Source organism: Carassius auratus, unplaced genomic scaffold (genome assembly GCF_003368295.1).
Source record: "Carassius auratus strain Wakin unplaced genomic scaffold, ASM336829v1 scaf_tig00053278, whole genome shotgun sequence".
NCBI lineage: Eukaryota > Metazoa > Chordata > Actinopteri > Cypriniformes > Cyprinidae > Carassius > Carassius auratus.
Window position 1 is genome coordinate 3,111 of NW_020527257.1, and position 20,710 is coordinate 23,820.

Here is a 20,710-nt window from a genome sequence, read left to right on the forward strand (position 1 = left end):
GTATAAAAATATTTAATAAAATAGTTGGTGTACATTATCCAAGAAAATACCATATTAGTCTTTCTATTTTAATATTTCATGTTTAATTCAATGTTGCTTTGCATTTATTTGCAAAAGTTCTGAGTGAAAATATTTTTCAATTGGATTTTATTACATTTAGTTATTTTTGCGCTTCAGCTTAAATGAAAAGTAGAAATCGTTTGTTGAAAAAATAGCTGAAATAAGTGAAAAATAACAATGTTTCTGTCATTCCTCGTCACAAATCGTGAAAATGCATTGAATGTGTTGCATCGAGGAGTTCGTCTGCAGTCTAGACGTCTGAATATATTGTGTGTGTGTCTCTCTTTGTGTGTGTTTTGCTTGATTTATGACTTGCAGTCAGTCATATTAAACCATTGTTTCTTCGCCGTCTGACTTACTCATGAAAGCATTCAGGATGCAAACACTTAAACCAGATCTTCTACAGAAACAACGACTTTAACATCTAAATCCAGTCCATCATCAGACGTCTGGATGCAAGTGTCTATTGCATTGATGCAAAAACAGCGGTGTACGTTACAGACCATTTAATAAACGATCTGTTGTAGCTAGTGCTCTGAGGAAAGTGTGAACTCCTCTCTCTATAATCATCGGTCGATTGTTCGGAGGATAGAAGTGTCCAGAGATGCAGATTCATAACACAGACTGGATCTGCTGGAGGAGCAGACAACACAAGCTGCGTTTATTCGCTTTCTGAGTGTTTCTGCTCATTAGAGATGGATAAAGATGGACAACTGTCTGGTTTACAGACGTCTGGCTGCAGATTATAATGGTTTAGGAAGTATAAATATTACTATTTCAATTAAACACACATTTATTTGCTATTTATAATAATAGTAATTTCAACAATATACTTTTTAATTCATATTTATAGATTTTCTAATCAAGCCTTTAACTGAAAAATAAAAAATATATATTTATGATTAGTATTCTTATTATTTGTAAAATGTAATATATATATATATTTTTTTTACCTTTTAGCAAACCTTTAACTGAAAACTAAAGAAAATTATTATTATTATTAATAATAATAATGCAATATTTATATATTTGTTATCAAACGTTGAACTGGATTAAAGGATAAAATTGTATTGTTGTTGTTTTATTCTTCTATTATGTTGTTGTCTTCTTCTTATTATTATTAATAATAATAATTTCATTTTTATCAAACCTTTAATTGAAATCAGACTAATAATTGTATAAATAATTATAATAATAATTAATTAATTATTTATTTTGAATCTAATTTTCCTTAAATTAATAATAATTTATTATTTATAATCAATTTTATTGATATTTTCATCCCTTATATCAAACCTTTAACTGAAAAAAATGCTAATAATTTTATTGTTGTTAATAATAATAATAATACATTTTATTTGTATTTATATATTTGTTTTTTAACCAAAACATTAATAAAATAAATAAATAATAATTGTAATTTTTTTTTTTTTTTTTTTGTGCTCTCTATACAGATGGTCATCATTTTGCAGCATGTGGTGTTTGAAAATGTCATTGTTTTATATCCCCAGTCATTAACACATGGATCATGATCCAGACTCTGTTTCTGAAAAAGCTTGTAATGTTTAGATCTGCATTCCTGCTCTATCAGTGCTGATTAACTCAACTTTTCCCGCTCAGCCTCTGTGTTGGCTGGGAATATTTGGTTTTCCGTGCTGCTGTTGTTGTTGTATCTGAGTGAACGGGTGAAGGAAGGTCACCGCGTCTGCTGTCTCCTAGCAACAGGGATCTGAGAGTTTGGAATTTGTCCAGGAGGGACTTTTACCGCGGCATTCCAATGGAATGAGTCACGTTGTCATGGCAACAGGCAGCTGCTGTCTCAACCGTTGAATGAGATGCTGATTGGCCGGGAGCCAAATGAATGCGTTATTTCCACGAGGTGCTTTCAGTGTGGATGAGTTCATGGTTTCAGGCTTTAGCTTGTTAGATTTACACCTGCAGGCCGTTCATCTGCTGACTGACAGATCCTCCACAACTTCCCTCGCTAGACAGCTTAAGTTCATCTAAAATAGTTTGCTTTATTGTTGCTTTAAAACTGTTCCACGAAGACACAAGCTGCTGTGAAAGAAAAAGACTTTAACCCTGATATGTAACCCTGAAGACAGTTTACTAGATGGAAGCGCTCGAGGATTGAAGGTCAACATTACAACACTTTTGTTTCCGTTGCACAACCGGACCAATCCATCACAGATCAGGTTTGTTTATTTATTTAAAAAAATTATTATTCTTTTTTTTATTTTATGTGTATTGTGTTTTTTTCTTCATTTTGGTTCATATTATTATTATTTTTATATATATTTTATCATCTTTATTTTTCACCTTTTTAATTTAATTGAATTTTATTTTATTTTTTGTGTTTTATTTATTTATTTATTTAAAAAATATATATTATTCTTTTTTATTTTATATGTATTGTTTTTTTTTCTTCATTTTGGTTCATATTATTATTTATTTTATTTATATTTTAGCATCTTTATTTTTCACCTATTGTTTTTTCTTTCTTTCTTTTTAGTTCATATTATTATTTTATATATATATTCTATATTTTAGCATTTTTGTGTCCCTAGCCCCATCTAAGCGATCAGAGATTAGGAGTATATTATTTATTTATTTATTACTTTTGTATTTAGTTTTTTTTTATTATTATAGATATTTTCTATTTTTTATCTCTGTGTCCCCAGCACCACCTGACCCATCATAGATAAGGTGTATTTTATTTTATTTTATTTTATTTTATTTTATTTTTCAGTCATTCAGTTTTCAGTGTCACAGGTTGAAAAGTCCCCTACATACAGTACAGGATGACAGTTGGTTACTGAACATCTGAATGCATTTATCAGAATTCGAGTGGTAAAAATAAACCAGGTTTCTTTTATCCTAAAGTCTGTTTGACCTGACGCTGATATTATTGTAAGCTGCACCACCTTTCTGAGGAATTGTGTGGGACGAGGTGTATTTGGCAGCAGAGGAAGAGCTGGATTAAAGCTGTGTGTGTTTTGTAACCGTGAGCCCTTCACCTCTTTAAACTTTACTGAGCGATATTTAAAACAGCCGCACCCAAACACACACACACACACACACGCCCTGCGGGAGAAGAAGGTGTGTGTGTGTGTCTGGCTGACGGCCTGCTTGAGTTGAACGCCCCACCCGCACACGCCTTATTCCCAGCATGCCTTTCACCCACATGCCACAGATCACTGTTACACATAACTTTGTACATGTTTTCATCTGTTGGACGCATTATGTAACACACACTTGAAGAGAGATAGGAAGCCCTGAGAACGACTGAAACAATGGCATATTTATCCCCAAAATAAAACGAAGAACAGTTAATCAAGCCTTTTATTAGAACCATTATCAGTTTTTACATCGTGACATTTTTCATGACACTACATGCCACTTCTAGAAACAAGCTAAATACTTGCTTCACATGAAAAAATACAAAAAAATGACACTTTTATTTTGATTATATTTTTACGTAAAAAAGCTAGCAAGATGTAAGCAACTTCTAGAAGCAAGCTAAATGTTTGCTTAACATGTTTGCAATGTGTTTAAACATGCTAGCAACGACTAGAAAAATGTTAGTGACATGTTAAAAGCATGCTAAATTATGCTAACTCTGTGTTAAAACATTCTAGCAGCAAGGTAAAACATGGTAGCAATGCTAATTGTTATCAACATACTCCAACATGCCAAAAATGTTAGCAACTTCTATAAACATGCTAAATGCTTGTTTCACATGGTAGCACTGTTAAAACATGCTAGCAATGTCTAGAAACACGTTAAACATGGTAATGACATGTTAAAACATGCCAGAAACATGCTTGCAATATAGTAAGTCATGTTAATTCTTTGATAAAACATGCTAGCAATAAGCTAAAACATGGTAGCAATGCTAATTGTTATCAACATACTCCAACATGCCAAAAATGTTAGCAACTTCTAGAAACATGCTAAATGCTTGTTTCACATGGTAGCACTGTGTTAAAACATGCTAGCAGTGTCTAGAAACACATTAAACATGGTACTAGTGACATGTTAAAACATGCCAAAAACATGCTAGCAGCATACTGAATCATGCTAACTCTGTGCTAAAACATGCTAGCAACATCTAGAAACATGTTAAACATAGTTATGGCATGTTAAAACATGACAGAAACATGGTAGCAGCATACTAAATCATGTTAACTGTGTTAAAATATGCTAACAACAAGCTAAAACATGGTAGCAATGCTAATTGTTATCAACATACTCAAACATGCCAAAAAATGTTAACAACTTCTAGAAACATGCTTAATGCTTGTTTCACATGGTAGCACTGTGTTAAAACATGCTAGCAATGTCTAGAAACACGTTAAACATGGTACTAGTGACATGTTAAAACATGCAAGAAACATGCTAGCAGCATACTGAATCATGCTAACTCTGTGTTAAAACATGCTAGCAACATCTAGAAACATGTTAAACATGGTAATGACATGTTAAAACATGCCAGAAACATGCTAACAGCATACTAAATGATGTTAACTCTTTGTTAAAACATGCTAGCAACAAGCTAAAACATGGTAGCAATGCTAATTGTTAACAACATACTCAAACATTCCAAAAATGTTAGCAACTTCTAGAAACATGCTAAATGCTTGTTTCACATGGTAGCACTGTGTTAAAACATGCTAGCAAATGTCTAGAAACACGTTAAACATGGTACTAATGACATGTTAAAACATGCAAGAAACATGCTAGCAGCATACTGAATCATGCTAACTCTGTGTTAAAACATGCTAGCAACAAGATAAAATTTGGTAACAATATGTTAAAAGCGTGCTAATTATTCTAAACATGCCAAAAATGCTAGCAAGATGATAGCAACTTCCAGAAACAAGCTAAATACTTGATCACATGAAAAAAAATACTATTGTTATTGTGAAGTGTTGCTTCTTTATACTGTATATGAATTAATCACTGATAAGAAAGTCTGTTCTGTCGCATTCAAATGTCAGATGAGTTTCATTCTAAGTTTTGAAGTTACTCAGTTTTGTTGTTATTTGAATGAGTTTGTCCTAAACAGGTGAAAAGAGCTTAGTTTCAGTTCATCAGAGACTGCTAAGAGTGTTTTACATTCACATTCACACATTCTCATGTCGTGAGATCAATCAGGCAGAGAAACCACACACACACACACACACACACACACACACACACACTCACAGCAACCAACCCAAACACTGCTGCCATGCAAAAACACAAAGGCTTAACCAGCGTTTCTGCATCTGAATGTGTAAGTACAGTACAGAACAGTAAGGTCTTTTGTCTTATGAATTTGCTGCAATAATTCAGGTTTTGATTGCACACTTTCTCATGAAGCTCGTTGTGATTTTCACGGATGTTGCTCCATTTTGCATTATGCTGGATATCTGCCGGCTTACTGTGGATTTTGAGGAGGTTTTCTGCTCTAAACTGACTGATGAAGGTGATGATGTCACCGATGTTTCTGTGCTTTCCCACAGTGCACTGGGATCGGCCGTGGCGTGTCCCTGTCTCTGAAATAAATGTGCTTGTGTTGCATTTTTAATCCGGTTTAATTCTCTAATCATGAGTCAAGAAAGAGCTATATAAAATCATGCATGATGTTACGTCTGGGTCATTTACAGTGTCGTTGAATAGTTATGGAAACTTTGGGATGTGCATTGCATCGTGAGATACAGTATTCACACAGATCTAGAAGGTCATGCATGCAGAAATGTCACATGCACAATACATAACAATGTTATAATGTTTGTTAATGAGACACACACAGGACTTGCATTACACAATGCATTAATTAGCATAATTGTGTAAGCAACAGAGACGATTATTAAATATTGCATCAGTATTGTGTGTGTTCAGAGGTTTTAGTGACTAATCAAACTAATCCCAGCATGCTTTGCTGCAGAGCAACCAGACATCGTGTGTGCATGAGTGTGTGTGTGTGTGTGTGTGTGTGTGTGTGTGTGTTCTTCTTATTTCTGTGTAAACACACATCATGTGCTACTTTTCTCTTTCTCTTACTCCTCCTTTCTTTCTTTTTCTTTTTCAATGTAATATATTTTTTAAAATGTATTTCCTTTTATTATTTAAAATGTACCTATTTTTGTCTTTTTACATTTCTTTTTCTTTTAATTCATTTTAACTCAATTTTTTTATAACATTTTCTTCTGTATATATTTAAATTGTTATTCTTTTCATATGTATTTATATTTATATTTACTCTTCTTTTTTATCTTAGTTTTTTTATTTAAATTTATTGTCTTATTTTAATTAATTTATTTTTGCTATTTTCTTATTTTAAAAAAAAAACATTTTTTTTAAAGTTTGTGCTTTTTTTATCTTTCCTATCTAAATATATATTTTGTAAATCTAATATTTCTCTCTTATTTCACTCTTTCTCTCTTATGTTTGTTTTTTATTTAAATTTTTGTCTTATTTTTATAATTTTTTTGCTTTTTTCCTATTTTATTTTTTAATTATTTGCATCTTTTTAATTTTTTAAATATTTTTTTAGTTTGTCTATTTCTTTTTCTTTTTTCTTGCTTTAATTTTTTTTATCTTTCATATATATATATATATATATATATATATATATATATATATATATATATATATATATATATATATATATATATATATATATATTTTTTTAATCTAATATTTCTCTCTTATATTTATACTTCTTTTTTTATCTTAGTTTTTTATTTAAATTTATGTCTTATTTTTTTGTGCTTTTTTCCTATTTTTTTTAATTATTTGCATCTTTTTTTAATTTTTTATTTTTTACAAGTTTGTCTATTTCTTTTTTGCTTTGTTGCTTTTTTTTATCTTTCCTATCTAAATATTTTTATTTTTTAAATCTAATATTTCTCTCTTATTTCTCTCTTTCTCTCTTTGTTTTTTATTTAAATTTTTGTCTTATTTTTATTTATTTATTTTTTGCTTTTTTCCTAATTTATTTTTTAATTATTTGCATCTTTTTTCATTTTTTTTATATTTTTTTTTAAGTTTGTCTATTTCTTTTTTTTTTTTTTTTTGCTTTAATTTTTTATTTATTTTTCCTATCTATCTATCTATCTATCTATCTATCTATCTATCTATCTATATATATATATATATATATATATTTATATATATATATATATATATATTTAAATCTAATATTTCTCTCATTCCTGTGGAATGCTTGCTCCCTGCAGCTGAATGAAGTCTTGAAGCGGAGCTGGATGTGTTGTTATCTGTGAGCGTCTGTCAGTATCTGGCCGTTGGTTGTGTCCTGGTTTGCCCTTCGTCAGCTCCGTCTGTCTTCCGTCTCACGGATCAAGTCGAAGCACATCTCTATATTCCAGGTCAGCTCCTGCGAGGCGTGTTCTCTGCTGTTTCCAGTAAATGTGCTGTTGTTGGAAAAGCTTCTCGCTCACCAGGTCGGGTCTCTTTGTGACGTCACCCAGGGTTTGGCTGTTTTGTTCCCATGTAATGATTTGTTGCAGCGACTTGAATTCCAAACCAAAATGAGTCTGGTCTGTCTCTCAGAACAGCCTCAAGTCGGAGCTTGTCTCGTGAAGTTCACGTCAGTCTAACAGCCGCTTGTGAAACGAACGCTGCTTTCACTGGAACGATCCTTGTAATCCCATGAGCACTGAATGTGTTGCAGCTTTTATGATTTCTGTGCTTTTATTTGGAGACAAAGAGCTTTAATCCGAACTGAAAGCACTCGATCGTTTGCATTGTTCCTGACAAAGACATTCAAACAGAATCTAAACCATTAAATCAGCAACAATTAAAGCAAACATATCTCATTCAAACAAATCACTTTTCATCTAAAAATGCCAGTTTTTTATTTTTTATTTGTTTATTTATTTATTTAGTTATTACTTTTGATTTCTTAATTATTATTAATTTAAGTATTAAATTTAATTATTTTTAAACTATTTTTAATAGTTTTAAATTAATTAATTATTTTATATTTTATTTTATTTTATTATTTTTATATTATTTATTTGTTTTATCATTTTTGTCATTTTTTTACATAATGTTTTTATGATTTCTTTAATAAATTAGTATTTGTTTCGTCCTTATTTTTTTATTTATATTTAATTTTAATGTTTTTTTATCTTCCTTATATCTTTCCTTTGATTTTATCGCTTGAGTTTTTCATCTGCTCATCTCATATCAATGTGTCATTCATGTTTAGTTCGTCAGATTCATGCCATATTTAACTTGTAGATCCGCTTTCATTTCCTGGACTTCCTCGCATTTCTTTGTTTATGAAGTTTTTTATTTCCTGTAGACACTTGAGGTCTCCTTGTGCCTGAAAGCATGTGGTTCATTGTTTTATTGAACTTCAGCAATGCTTTTCCATGCAGAAGCCTAATGTCTTTCACTTTCCAATATCATTTTAGTATTGTCTATCTATCTATCTATGTTCACTGCGTCTCCCTCTAGTGGAGAATCCACGGATTTGCTGAAATAACGTTTTTTTTTCACAAGATGGATATTCAGTGTCTTATAATAAGAGCTTGGGGGAAATTAACTGTGCTAAATTGTCATGAAATTTTTTTTCTCAATGTAATTTTTTTTATGTCCCAACGTACAAGTATTAAATACAAAATAAATAAAATGAAATAAAGCTTAAAATTAAGAAATAAGTAACTTTTGCTAGGAAATTTTCAAAAGTAACACTTTGAATTAAATGTAACATTTTCGAACACTGAAATGGAATTTTCAAATCTCGACAAACCTTTCAATATGACATTTAATTAAATAAAAAGTACAGTTAAATAAATGCATAAAATAAAAAAATTAAATATATATATTTATTATTATTTATATATAAAATATGTGCATGATAAAAAAAAAATACTGATTTTTTTTTTATTACAGTCTACAGTGTCAATGAATGAAGGTATATTGGAACTGATAAAAATAAGACAAATAATATAATGATTTTTAAATAAGAAACAAAAACTATCTAAATAATGTCTTGAATCTTAAATCTTCGACTGAGGTGAACTGTGCTTAATTGTCATGAAGTGTGATGTCTTCATTGTTGAATTATGTCTCAGACTCTTTATTCTTTTCTCTTGTGTTTTAGTGGCCGTTAGAGAAGCGAGAGCCGCTGAAGTGCATTGTGGGATTGTAACGACCGTGTGACAAACTGACCAACGGGATGCCAGTAATGAGTGCGCAGGAGACCAGCACGGTACAGTAAATACAGGAACAGCCCGTGTTCCACTGACTTCTCTTAAGAATCTTTATTAACCAAAACAGTTACTTATGAAACAAAAATGTAACGCAGGTTAAAAATTGACTCTGAACCTCACATTTGAAAAACACAAATATTAAATATGAATCTATACATAGAAATGAGTAACTTATGATTCTTACAGTGACCGTGAAGGAAAATGAGAGAAATTATGATTTATAAATAAGAATAAAATACTAACGATTCAATAGTATCAATAAATAATTTTTATGCTGCTAGTTTGTTATTTTAGTATCATTAAGATTTTTTTTATAATATTTGAAATTAGATTTAGTTGTATTTTCTGTATTTATTTTAATTAGAATTTTCTTGTGCGTGTTTGTCATTTTTATTATTTAAAGCTTTTTTTCTTATTATTTTTATTATAAACTTTTATATCAGTGTTAGTTATTTTAGGACGTCAAGTTAAAGGGGAACAAGCTCAAATAAGTTAAGTTGAATTATATATACTTTTTTTTCTTTTTTTTTTTGTTGAAAAAATGTATTTATTTTTGGTTATTATATTATGAGTTTCCTAGTAGGCATAATTTTTTTTAAAATTTTGCTTAAAACATGAAAAATTTGCATGCAGAAATTAATTTGAATATTAAATATTGCAATATACATAATATACAGTACTGAGCTTGAGTATTTCTTGCATTTTGAATATGAGCGTTTTTATTTGTGTGTGTGTGTGTGTGTCTGTGTGTGTGTGTGTGTGTGTGTGTGTGATGTTTTAACATGCAGACAACAGTGTGAAAAATTAAACAATTACTGTTTTTATTCAACATTTAGGTAACACTTTACAATAAAGTCTCATTTGTTAACATTAGTTAATGCGTTAACTAACAATAAATATAATATTTTTACAGCAGTTATTAACCTTTTTAATGTTAGTTCACAGTACTTTATATTAACAATTACAACTTGATTTTAATAATGCATTAGTAATTTGTTGATATTAACATGAACTAAGATTAATAAAAATACGTATATGTACATACGTATTGTTCATGTTAACTAATATAGTTATATAACTATTAAAATGTAACTAATATATTCAATACAGGTTTATTTTTATTTGGTTATCATTTTAATTTTAGTTAAATTTTTTGTCTTTTTTTATATCTGCATATTTTAAAATAATATTATTTCAGGTTTAGTTTAAGTGTTTTTGTAATTAAATTTATAAATAATAAATAATAAATAAAAAAATAATCAATTTTATTATAGACTTATTTTATTTCATATAATTCTTTTTTAAATGTATCTGTATTTTTTATTACTTTTAATTTGATTTATATATATATATATATATAATTTAATTTTCAAGTTAACTTTATTGCAATTTTAAAAAATTAGGTTGTTTTTGAATGTCTCTATATATTTTCTATTTTCTATTTCAGTTTCAACTTCATTAATTTGAGTTATTTAAGTTAATTTAACCTAGCTATGGCAACTTGTAAATAAATATTTAGTTTTTATAAGGTTTTGTTTATAAGCTTTTGCACATATTTTAGTCTGAACGTGTCGAAATGTAGTTGTATGTCTCGCAGCATCACAGGAAACACACACACACACACACACACACACACACACACACACTCTCTCTCTCTCTCACACACACACACACACTCTCTCTCACACACACACACACACACACACTCTCACACACACACACACACACACACACTGCGTCTCGTTCCCATACACACCCTTCACTCATTCACAGGCGAATCTCATGCAAACGTGTTCCACCCCAAAATCCCCAGAAATGATGATTGCATAAAGACCATGAAGCCTCTTTCAGGACCATTATCATTATTTTGCATTGCGACATTATTTCCATGTTCCAAAAAATGTATAAATCTCTAATTCTAATGACTGTAATGTCCAAACATCAGCATTAGTTAAAGATCGTTAAACAGGAGAAAGCTCACAATGCATCAAACATTGCATTCTTTATGGTCTTTAATCCAAATATATTTTCTTATTTTATATTTGACGCCGCGGTGAAACATAATCTAATCACGTTCTTCTGTAGACTAAAAAATATTATAATTTTTTCGGCTTCAAAGTAATGCACTACAGTAATTTTATTTTACATTTTTTTGATTTTCTATTCTATATTTTGTCTTGAAAACAAAATTTTCTTCAAGGATAATATGTAACGTATGTTCTTATTAATTAATTTATTTATTTATTCATTCATTCATTTATTTTTAATAAAAAATCAACAATATCTAAAATGAGATTTCATTAAGAATTTAGGGGGAAATGTGTTAAAAAGGGATTTTTTTGGGAGTTTATTTGTTGCATCTTCATAATGTTAATCCATCTCTGTCATATTAATAAATGCCAGGCTGTCACAGGTTTATATGATGTCATTTATTTTAATGTACTGCTCTGGGGAATCAGATCAGATTTGGTGGAAATGAATCACATTAAATCATAGATTAAGCGCTGATCCCCTCCGAGCTCGTTACCCAGAGATCAGTGCTTCTCTCGCACCCTGGTAAAGATGATTATTGATGATCTTATTATATATGAACCCAAAACCTTTCCTTTAGCCACACAGAGTTATTTGAACATCACCGAGAAGCTGTTATACTTCTTATTAATATTTGGAATTTGTTTTTATTTAGTAATTTGTGTTTTTGTTATTGTTAGAAGTTTTTGTAGATATATCTATATTGTTTTTTTTTTTTCATTTCAGTTTCAAGTTCAAGCTGAACTAAATTTAAATGAGAAATTATGCCTTGAGAAATAGGTGAAATAAAACATTTAATAAAATACTTAGTGTGATTGAGATGTTTTTTTTTCATGCTTTAATTTTAAAGTGTTAGAAAATTGTTTTATTTGGTCATTTTTATTAGTTTTAGTAATTAAATTAAAGCAAAGCTTTTATATTTCCGTTTGATGAAAAATTTCAACTAGCTGAAATTACATATTTTATTAAATATTTTGAGATACTAATGTGTTTTTAGTAATATTTTGTGTTTGTTTTATATATATATATATATATATATATATATATATATATATATATATATATATATATATATATATATATATATATATATATATTTGTTTTTTTTTTCATTTAAATCTTTAGTAAATTTGTTTATTGATTTTGTCATTTGTATAGTTTTATCATGTTTTTATTCATTTTTATTTCTGATTTAGTTTATTATATCAAGATTAAAATGAAAAATGTAAACTAACTGAAATATATACTGAAATATATATATATAAAAAAAAATTTGTAAATTAATTTGATTTTTGTTTTAGTTTATGAGATCAAGCTAAACTAAACTAAAATGTTAAGAACTAGCTGAAATATTTACACTAAATATTTTATTAAGTATTTTGGGATGCTATTATTATTTGTAATATTTGAATTAATTTAAATTTTAAATTATTTTTATCATAGATTCATAGAAATCATAGAATAAGTGATAATCCCCTCAGAGGGCCCCGGGGAGCCGGCCGCTCTGTTACCCAGAGATCAGTGCAGCGTCCCTGGGGAAGTGCACTGGGCGAGTCCCTGGATTAGGCCTCAAAATCACCCACTCACCTCCTTTCCATAATTACACTTTATTAATTGATATATTGGAAGATGGTGATTCCAGAGCGTTTAGTGTGTGTGTGTGTGTGTGTGTGTGTGTGAGAGCATGTGGACATGTTTACTGATGGCCAGCTGTTTGGGATTATTGTGTTTTAAGAAGGGAAAAACGGATTGTAAATGAGCTGCTATAGCGAGCATCAGAGCTAAAATATGTGAATTAATTGTAATCCCTGTTGTAACATGTAACTAAGAAACATGCTTTTAACCCAAAAACAACTGATTTCTCCTTTAGCCAAACAAATAGTTAAATTAAAACTTTTTGCTTTGTGTTAGTCCAACCAAAAATCATAGTTGCTTTTTAAGGAAAATATCATGTGCATTAAATATAATAATACAATTATTATTAAATATATTATTAATAATGTTATTTTAAAATGTACTATAAAAATTAAATTAAAATAAAAAAAGATTGTACTGTGTGTATATATATATATATATATATATTATTTTTTTTGTGCAAGAAAACATTTAGCGTGTGCCCAATCATAGTATACTTATAAACTTATATAATATAATCATTTAAACTTATATTATATTATACTTTCATATTATTTTGATCCCAAAAAATCACGATTTCTGTCTCAGATTTACAATTATGTAAAAATACGTATAATATTGACAGTAACAGTTTTATTATATTCTGCAAACCATTGCAAGAGAGTCTCATGCAATGTATATGAATTTTCCGTTAATAACTTAAAATGCATGCTAATGTTTACATGCATGCACAAATCGTCTAACAAATGAGACTCTAGTGCACTTTTTATTTTCACGGCATGGAAAGAATGATTCAGTGACTCATTATATTGACTCATTTTTGGATCTTTTGTCTTGTTTTTTTTCTGTCTGGGTGAAACGGTGCATGTGTGTTTCGTAACACGGACGCGTCTGATGGGTGTTTTCTGCATTGTCCCTCAGGAATATTACAGTTGCATTGCATTTTTCTTCAGAAAAGGAAACATAATCTAGAGTGTGTTGAATCAGAGTGATGTATTTCTAGGGAAAAGACCTGAAACACATTGCAGATGCTCTGAAAAGTTCGTCTAAAGTGAGGAGCGTGACGCTGGAGGACGAGGACTGGAACTGGACGGCCGATAAGAAGAAGACGCCGCTGAGGCGCTCTGGAAGCGTTAAAGATCTCATCTACAGGTTCGACGGGTCACCGCCGTGCCTCGGCTCGCTGAAGATCAAGAGGCAAGACTCGAGCGCACAGGATTCTGGGAACATGACACATGAGAGCAGAGAGATAGAGAAGAGCCTGGTGTCTAGTGAAGCACAAGAAGTGAGAGAAGCAGAGAAGAAGAACGAGGACAAGCCAGACGCTCCTGAATCCGGTCCAGTAAGTGGCCGAGCATCTCTCGTCTCGTCTCGTCTCGTCTCGTGACACGCATGAATCCGTCCTCCTGAAATCAGCCGAAGACTGCGCTGTGATTTCAGACACGCTTGACTCACTGCATGAGCATGTGCTGGTTTACTAGCATCCGGAGACTAGTACACTAATATTTTGAATGGCTTTTGTGTGTTTCTGAATGTTCTGCTTTTTTTTTTTTCAGAGTTTTAAGAACTTTGTTGTGTTTCTGTCATTATAAAAAATAGGATTATTTTTCATGAATATATATATTTTTTTTTTTGGCATTTTGTTTGATTTTCATTTCACGTTTATATATACTTTGCATTTAAATTGTTAAGTTTTAGTCATTTTGTTGTGTCATCATTATTATTATTATTATTATACATATATATATATTTTTTATTACGTTTTACGTTGTTTAGTTGTTGATCAAGTTAAACTAACTGAAAAATATATATATATTTTTTCTATTTTATTTATAAAGGTTAACATTCATTCATTCATTTATACTCATTTTATTTATTTCAGAAGACAGAAAAAATAATAATAAAAATAAATAAATCCAGGTAAAAACAAATATAGCTCCGTAAACTACAGTTAAGTAGCACATATAATAACATGATAAATATTGTTATAGTGATATTATGGTTTTAGGTACCGGTCCAAAAATACGTCATGATGAGGAAAAAAACATTTAAATTGCACTGGACTAAGTCGCATTTATTTAGAACCAAGAACCAAGAGAAAACATTACCGTCTCCAGCCGCCAGAGGGCGCTCTGTGTCTTCAGTGTACACTACAGGATCAGCACAGAGCGCCCTCTGGCGGCTGGAGACGGTAATGTTTTCTCTTGGTTCATGTCAAATTAATTTTGATAAATAAGTCGTACCTGACTATAAGTCGCAGGAACAGCCAAACTATGAAAAAAAGTGTGACTTATAGTCCGGAAAATACGGTAGCTGTAATAACCCTGTGCTTGATGCTTTATATGTGTAACACAACATGCATCTGATCTGCTGTGATATATCTGTGCTTGTGTTGTGATTTACGACTCAAACAGCAGCTCTGTCCTCGGCTCATCTGAGTTCGATGTGTGACTCTGATGTTTCTCTTCTTCACAGTTTTCCAGCTTAAACGGCGAGAAGCAGCACAGCAGTCCTGTGTCCGAAGACGAGCCCATGACCCCGAAAGTGCGTCCCAACCCCAAATACCAGCTCTACCTGGGGCTCCAACGGCTCCAACGGATCCAACGGATCCAACGGGGCCCTGCTGAGGGTCAGTCCTGTGAGCCGAGGGTCCATGGAGTCGCTCTCGTCCCGGGACGGGGACAGCTTGTCCGAAAGAGTGAGTGTGATGCTGCTCACAGAAACCAGGATTAATCGGCTATAGATGAATAAAATCATTATCATCAATAATGTTGCTAGCTGAAATTAAATAAAGTGAACTGAAATACAAAACAGGGTTTATTTCACTTCAGCTAGACCAAAACTAAGAAGATGAAAAGCTATAGACTTACTTAAAAAAAAAAAAAAATGCAACAAAATTAATAAAATGCACTGAAACAGAAAATTTAAAAACAAAAGCTTCAGTATGACATAAAAAAATCTAATATTATAATAATATCCCTTATGAAATTATGTAATGTATTACATTAGGCATATATTCTTATATATGGGATTTAATATTTATTTTTTCCAATCTATTGCAATATATTGAAAGAGGCGATCATTCGTATATTTTGCTAAATATTATATAATATATGTATCATCAATATATTATTCAGTGTATTCAAATATATACTATATTAGAAAATAAAAATGGAAAATAATATATTACAATATATTTAAGAAATATATTGGTAAATATATTTCCTTTCGTAAGGGATATCAATGATATTAGAATAAAAAGGAACGAATCTGTTTCAAAAACATCATTTAAATTAAACTTTTGCATTTAATAAAATAATATATATTTTATATTGTTTTAATAAGTAGTTAAATAATTTTATTTTTAATAATAATTATTAAATATTTAAAAATATATATTTTTTATTTAAAAAAATATATGTTTGAATCAGAGCAAAATAAAAGTATAAAGTAAAATTATAAAATTATATATATATATATATATAATATAATATATATATATATATATATTATATATATATATATATATATATACACACACATAATTGGAATATAACTTGTTTATAATACAACAATTTAGTTTTAAGTAGCTTTTTCTTTTATCATAGGAATTATTGATATACATATTAATTACCATATAAATAATATACATATAAATCTAATTGTATAATCTAAAATAAATCTAATACATTTTATAAATATTATGATAAATTATGTATAAATATTATAATATAATAAATTATATATATATATATATATATATATATATATATATATATATATATATATATATATATATATATATATTAATAGTAATAAAAGTAATGTATTTGTGACATGTGAATGTCTCTGTATTTGTTCAGACGGCTGGGATTGAAGTCCTCCCCGAGGTTTCATCAGTCCGTATTCAACGCTCTCGCTCGACTTACAATCCCTTCAACAGAACGTCTGACTTTAAGGTGAATAAAGTGTGTGTGTGTGTGTGTGTGTGTGTGTGTGTGTCCTACAGTCTCACACACAGCGCTTGATTCAGACTAGGTGATGTTTGTGTTCTGATGGTGTTGTGACCGCTCTGACAGACACAGGAAGTGATGTCACCCGGCGTCTCTGAGATGAACCTGTTCGGTCTGAACAGAAGCGTGAGTCCCGTTAACAGTCCGTCTCTGAGCCAGCGCACACGGATCCCGGGATACGACAGTCTGCCTCGCCGACGAGACGTGAGCCGCAGACACTGCACTCACATTATATTAGGGAAAACTATTATACATACATATATTCTGCTCATCAGGGCTGCATTTATTTGTTAAAAATACAGAAAAATGTTTTAATATTCTGAAATATTATTATGATGTCAAATAACATTTTTCTATTTTAAAATACTTTAAAGTGTAATTTATTTCTGTGATGCTCCGCTGTATTTTCAGCATCATTCCTCCAGTCTTCAGTGTCACATGATCTTCAGAAATCATGAAAATATGATGATTTACTATCAGTTTGGGAACCTGTGATAGTTTTCAGGATTGTTTGATGAATAAAAAGTAAAAAAGAACAACATTTATTCAAAATAGAAATATTTCCTAACAATTTAAATCTTTGCGATCACTTCTTAACAATTAAACGCATCCTTGATGAATAAAAGTTTTAATTTGTTAAAAAAAAAGAAAGAATACAAATGTACTGACTCCAAACTTTTGAACTCTAGTGTATATTGTTAGAAAATATTTATATTTTAAACAAATGCTCTTCTTTTAACTTTTTTATTCATCAAACAATCCAGAAAAACTCTCATAGGTTCCAAAACTGATAATAATCATCATATTTCATGATTTCTGAGATCATGTGACACTGAAGACTGGGGGAATGATGCTGAAAATACAGCGGAGCATCACAGAAATAAATCACAGTTTAATGTATATTAAAATAGACAAACATTATTTTACATCATAATAATATTTCAGAATATTTAAAACATTTTTCTGTATTTTTGATCAAATAAATGCAGCTTTAATGAGCAGAAGAGTCTCCTGTGAAAACATTAAAAATCGTTCTGATCCCAAAAGTTTGAACTGAAAATGATCTATTAAGAAAAAATAAATTAAATAAAAAATGTAAATATATATATTTCTATAATTATATGATATAATTATATATAATTTATTAATTATATTTTATTATAGAGTTTCTAATAATAATAATAATAAAATAAATAAATGCATTTATTTCAAACAGTAAATAGAGGTTTATTCACCATGCACTTTGATGTCTCAGAGGATAATTAATATTAATCGTGATCTCATGTCTTCTCTCCAGAAGGCGACTCCAAGTCAACTCATGCACGAAACAACCAAACCAAACCGAACAAACTGGACTTCATCCAGGAGCTGACCAAACAGCTGGAGGACTGCCGCAGGGTCAGCACGAAACACACTACTGTCATTGGGAATAAACAGATGCATGTTAGTTTTAACCCGTCTGTTCCATGTGCTGCAGAGAAACCAGTTTCTGGAAGCGGAGAGCATCGAGATGGAGAAGGAGAGGAACCAGATCCGCTTCGAGATGCGAGGTCTGCTGGTGAACAACGAAGATCTGCTGCGGACGAACACACAGATGCAGGGCGAGAGCAACCGTCTGCGAGAGAAGATCGTGGAGCTAGAGAGCAACACAACGTCATGCAGGAGCGCTTCAGACAGATAGAGGTACACACACACCTACAACACCCTACACACACCCCGCTGCTCGCAGGGCATCAACACGCGCGTGTGTGTGTGTGTGTGTGTGTGTGTGCAGAAAGAGCTGAAGGAGGCGCGTGAGGTGATGGTCGAGGCAAACACTCAGGAATACGCTTTCAGCTTCCTGCAGCAGACGCTCAAGAACCAAATACAGGACACTGAGGTGAAATCACTAATAAACCTGCAAACATGACATTTCTTTTATTATTTATATTTACTGTAATATTATTTAGTTCATTTTTTGTATTTTATTATTATTATAAATGTTTTTTATTAATTATTTATTTTGTAATTATAATATTTATATTTATATAATTTATATTATATTTATATAATTTATATTATATTTATATATTATATTATATATTTTTTATATATTTTATATATATAGGGAGAGAGATTAATATAATAAAAATAAAATACAGCCATCAATTTATTAAAATATTATAAATAATAATTTATGTAAATATTGATTAAATAGCAATCATGTTATACAACTAGTTAATATTCAAATATATAATAAATAAATAAAGCAATCAGTTTCAGTCATTATTATCATATAATTTTTTATTAATATTTATTTTATAATTATTGATATTTTTATTTATTGTTCTAGAATACAATTATATATATAGTTTATATATGTTTATATATATATATATATATAGAGAGAGAGAGAGAGAGAGAGAGAGGAATATTTAATATAAACTCAAATAAAAATAAAGCAATCCGTTTATATTTAAACATTATAAAATAATAATTTATGTAAATATAAATGTAATAGCAATCATGTTATTGCAACTAGTTTTTATTAAAATAAAATAAATAAATAAAGCAATCTATTTCAATAATGTTTTAATTATTGTATTATATTATATATTTTGTATTACTTATTTATTTTATAATTATAAAATGTTATGTTTATTATGTTATTTTATACATTTATTTGTTTTAAATTGTTTTTCTAAACCCCATAAAATCTTTACTTTAGGGGTAACATTTTAATTTAGGGGTAACAATAATTATGTAACAATTGGACATTTGCTTTATTATTTATTGTATATTATTTTTTTTCTTATAATTATTTCTTGATGGTTTGTATTCTTTGTATCTGTGCTTCAGTAATGCACTGCACTTTCTGTCATGCCAGTAAACCCCAAACAATGCTACATGCTTTTATATATTAATATATTAATAAATCATTCAGTCATTTAATAAGCAATGTAAAAATTCTGAAAAGAAAAAGCTATTTGTTTTTAGATTTATTATTATTATTTAATGCAAAATGCAAATTAGGGTTGAAAATTTGTTTTATTATTACTCATATTATTTATTCATATTATTATTATTATTATCGTTGATGGATTATTTTTATTATTTTTTCTACAGCTTTAGTAATTCACAGCAGCTTTTGTTATTCAAATAAATCCCTTAAAAATGCTTCATGCTTTTCATAAACTCATAGCATTTAATAAGCAACATATAGATGTATGGCTAATAATAATAATATCATGAATCAAGCGCTTTGACAGCAGGGAGCTGGTTCTTGAGGATGGATATGACTGTTGTCGTCTGATCTTCTGTGTGTTCTTCAGGAAGCTCTGGAGAAACAGACACAACACGCTCAGACTGTGTCAGAGAAACTGTGGCTCGCCGAGAGGAGCCTGGAGGAACTACAGCTGGAGAAGGAGATAAAGCCAAGAAAACTCTAGAACTCACCAACACTGTGTTCAGACTGGAGACAGAGGTAACACACACACTCACACCATATACACACACAGACACACGCACACACACAACACACACAGAGACACACACCACACACACACACAAACACACTCACACAGAGACACACACACACACACACACACACACACACACACAGAGACACACACACACACACAGACACACACACACACACAGAGACACACAACACACACACACACACACTCACACACTCACACACACACACACACACTCACACACACACACATACACACACATACAGAGACACAGACACATGCA

The 20,710-nt window shown here is 30.2% G+C and overlaps 1 protein-coding gene and 1 long non-coding RNA gene across 5 annotated transcripts; both read left to right on the plus strand.

The window, feature by feature from the left end:
- The first annotated feature begins 1,688 nt into the window (after nt 1–1,688).
- Nucleotides 1,689–16,873, plus strand: LOC113090190 (uncharacterized). 3 transcript variants are annotated; one of them, XM_026256185.1, is made up of 5 exons: nt 1,689–2,255; nt 9,182–9,289; nt 13,960–14,298; nt 15,432–15,654; nt 16,820–16,873. In XM_026256185.1, the coding sequence occupies exons 2-5, from the start codon at nt 9,257–9,259 to the stop codon at nt 16,831–16,833; spliced, it is 609 nt and encodes a 202-aa protein (XP_026111970.1). In that variant the 5' UTR covers nt 1,689–2,255; nt 9,182–9,256; the 3' UTR covers nt 16,834–16,873. The 3 variants fall into 3 exon arrangements, with proteins under 3 accessions (XP_026111970.1, XP_026111971.1, XP_026111968.1); XM_026256186.1 differs by lacking the exon at nt 1,689–2,255 and adding an exon at nt 5,279–5,338; XM_026256183.1 differs by lacking the exon at nt 1,689–2,255 and adding an exon at nt 7,269–7,436.
- A 9-nt stretch (nt 16,874–16,882) lies between these two features.
- LOC113090191 (uncharacterized) lies at nt 16,883–20,382 on the plus strand. 2 transcript variants are annotated; one of them, XR_003286928.1, is made up of 6 exons: nt 16,883–16,915; nt 17,036–17,173; nt 18,267–18,367; nt 18,447–18,652; nt 18,744–18,848; nt 20,281–20,382. It is a non-coding gene; the product is annotated as an uncharacterized LOC113090191 (long non-coding RNA). The 2 variants fall into 2 exon arrangements; XR_003286929.1 differs by having other exon boundaries at nt 18,270–18,367.
- Nucleotides 20,383–20,710: the final 328 nt, after the last annotated feature.

Bases quoted from the DNA above. Each gene is read 5' to 3' on its own strand.
- LOC113090190 (XM_026256185.1), top strand. From the start codon at position 9,257: ATGCCAGTAATGAGTGCGCAGGAGACCAGCACG. The intron at 9,290-13,959 runs GTACAGTAAATA...ATGTATTTCTAG, and splicing joins GTGCGCAGGAGACCAGCACG to GGAAAAGACCTGAAACACAT. The intron at 14,299-15,431 runs GTAAGTGGCCGA...TCTTCTTCACAG, and splicing joins ACGCTCCTGAATCCGGTCCA to TTTTCCAGCTTAAACGGCGA.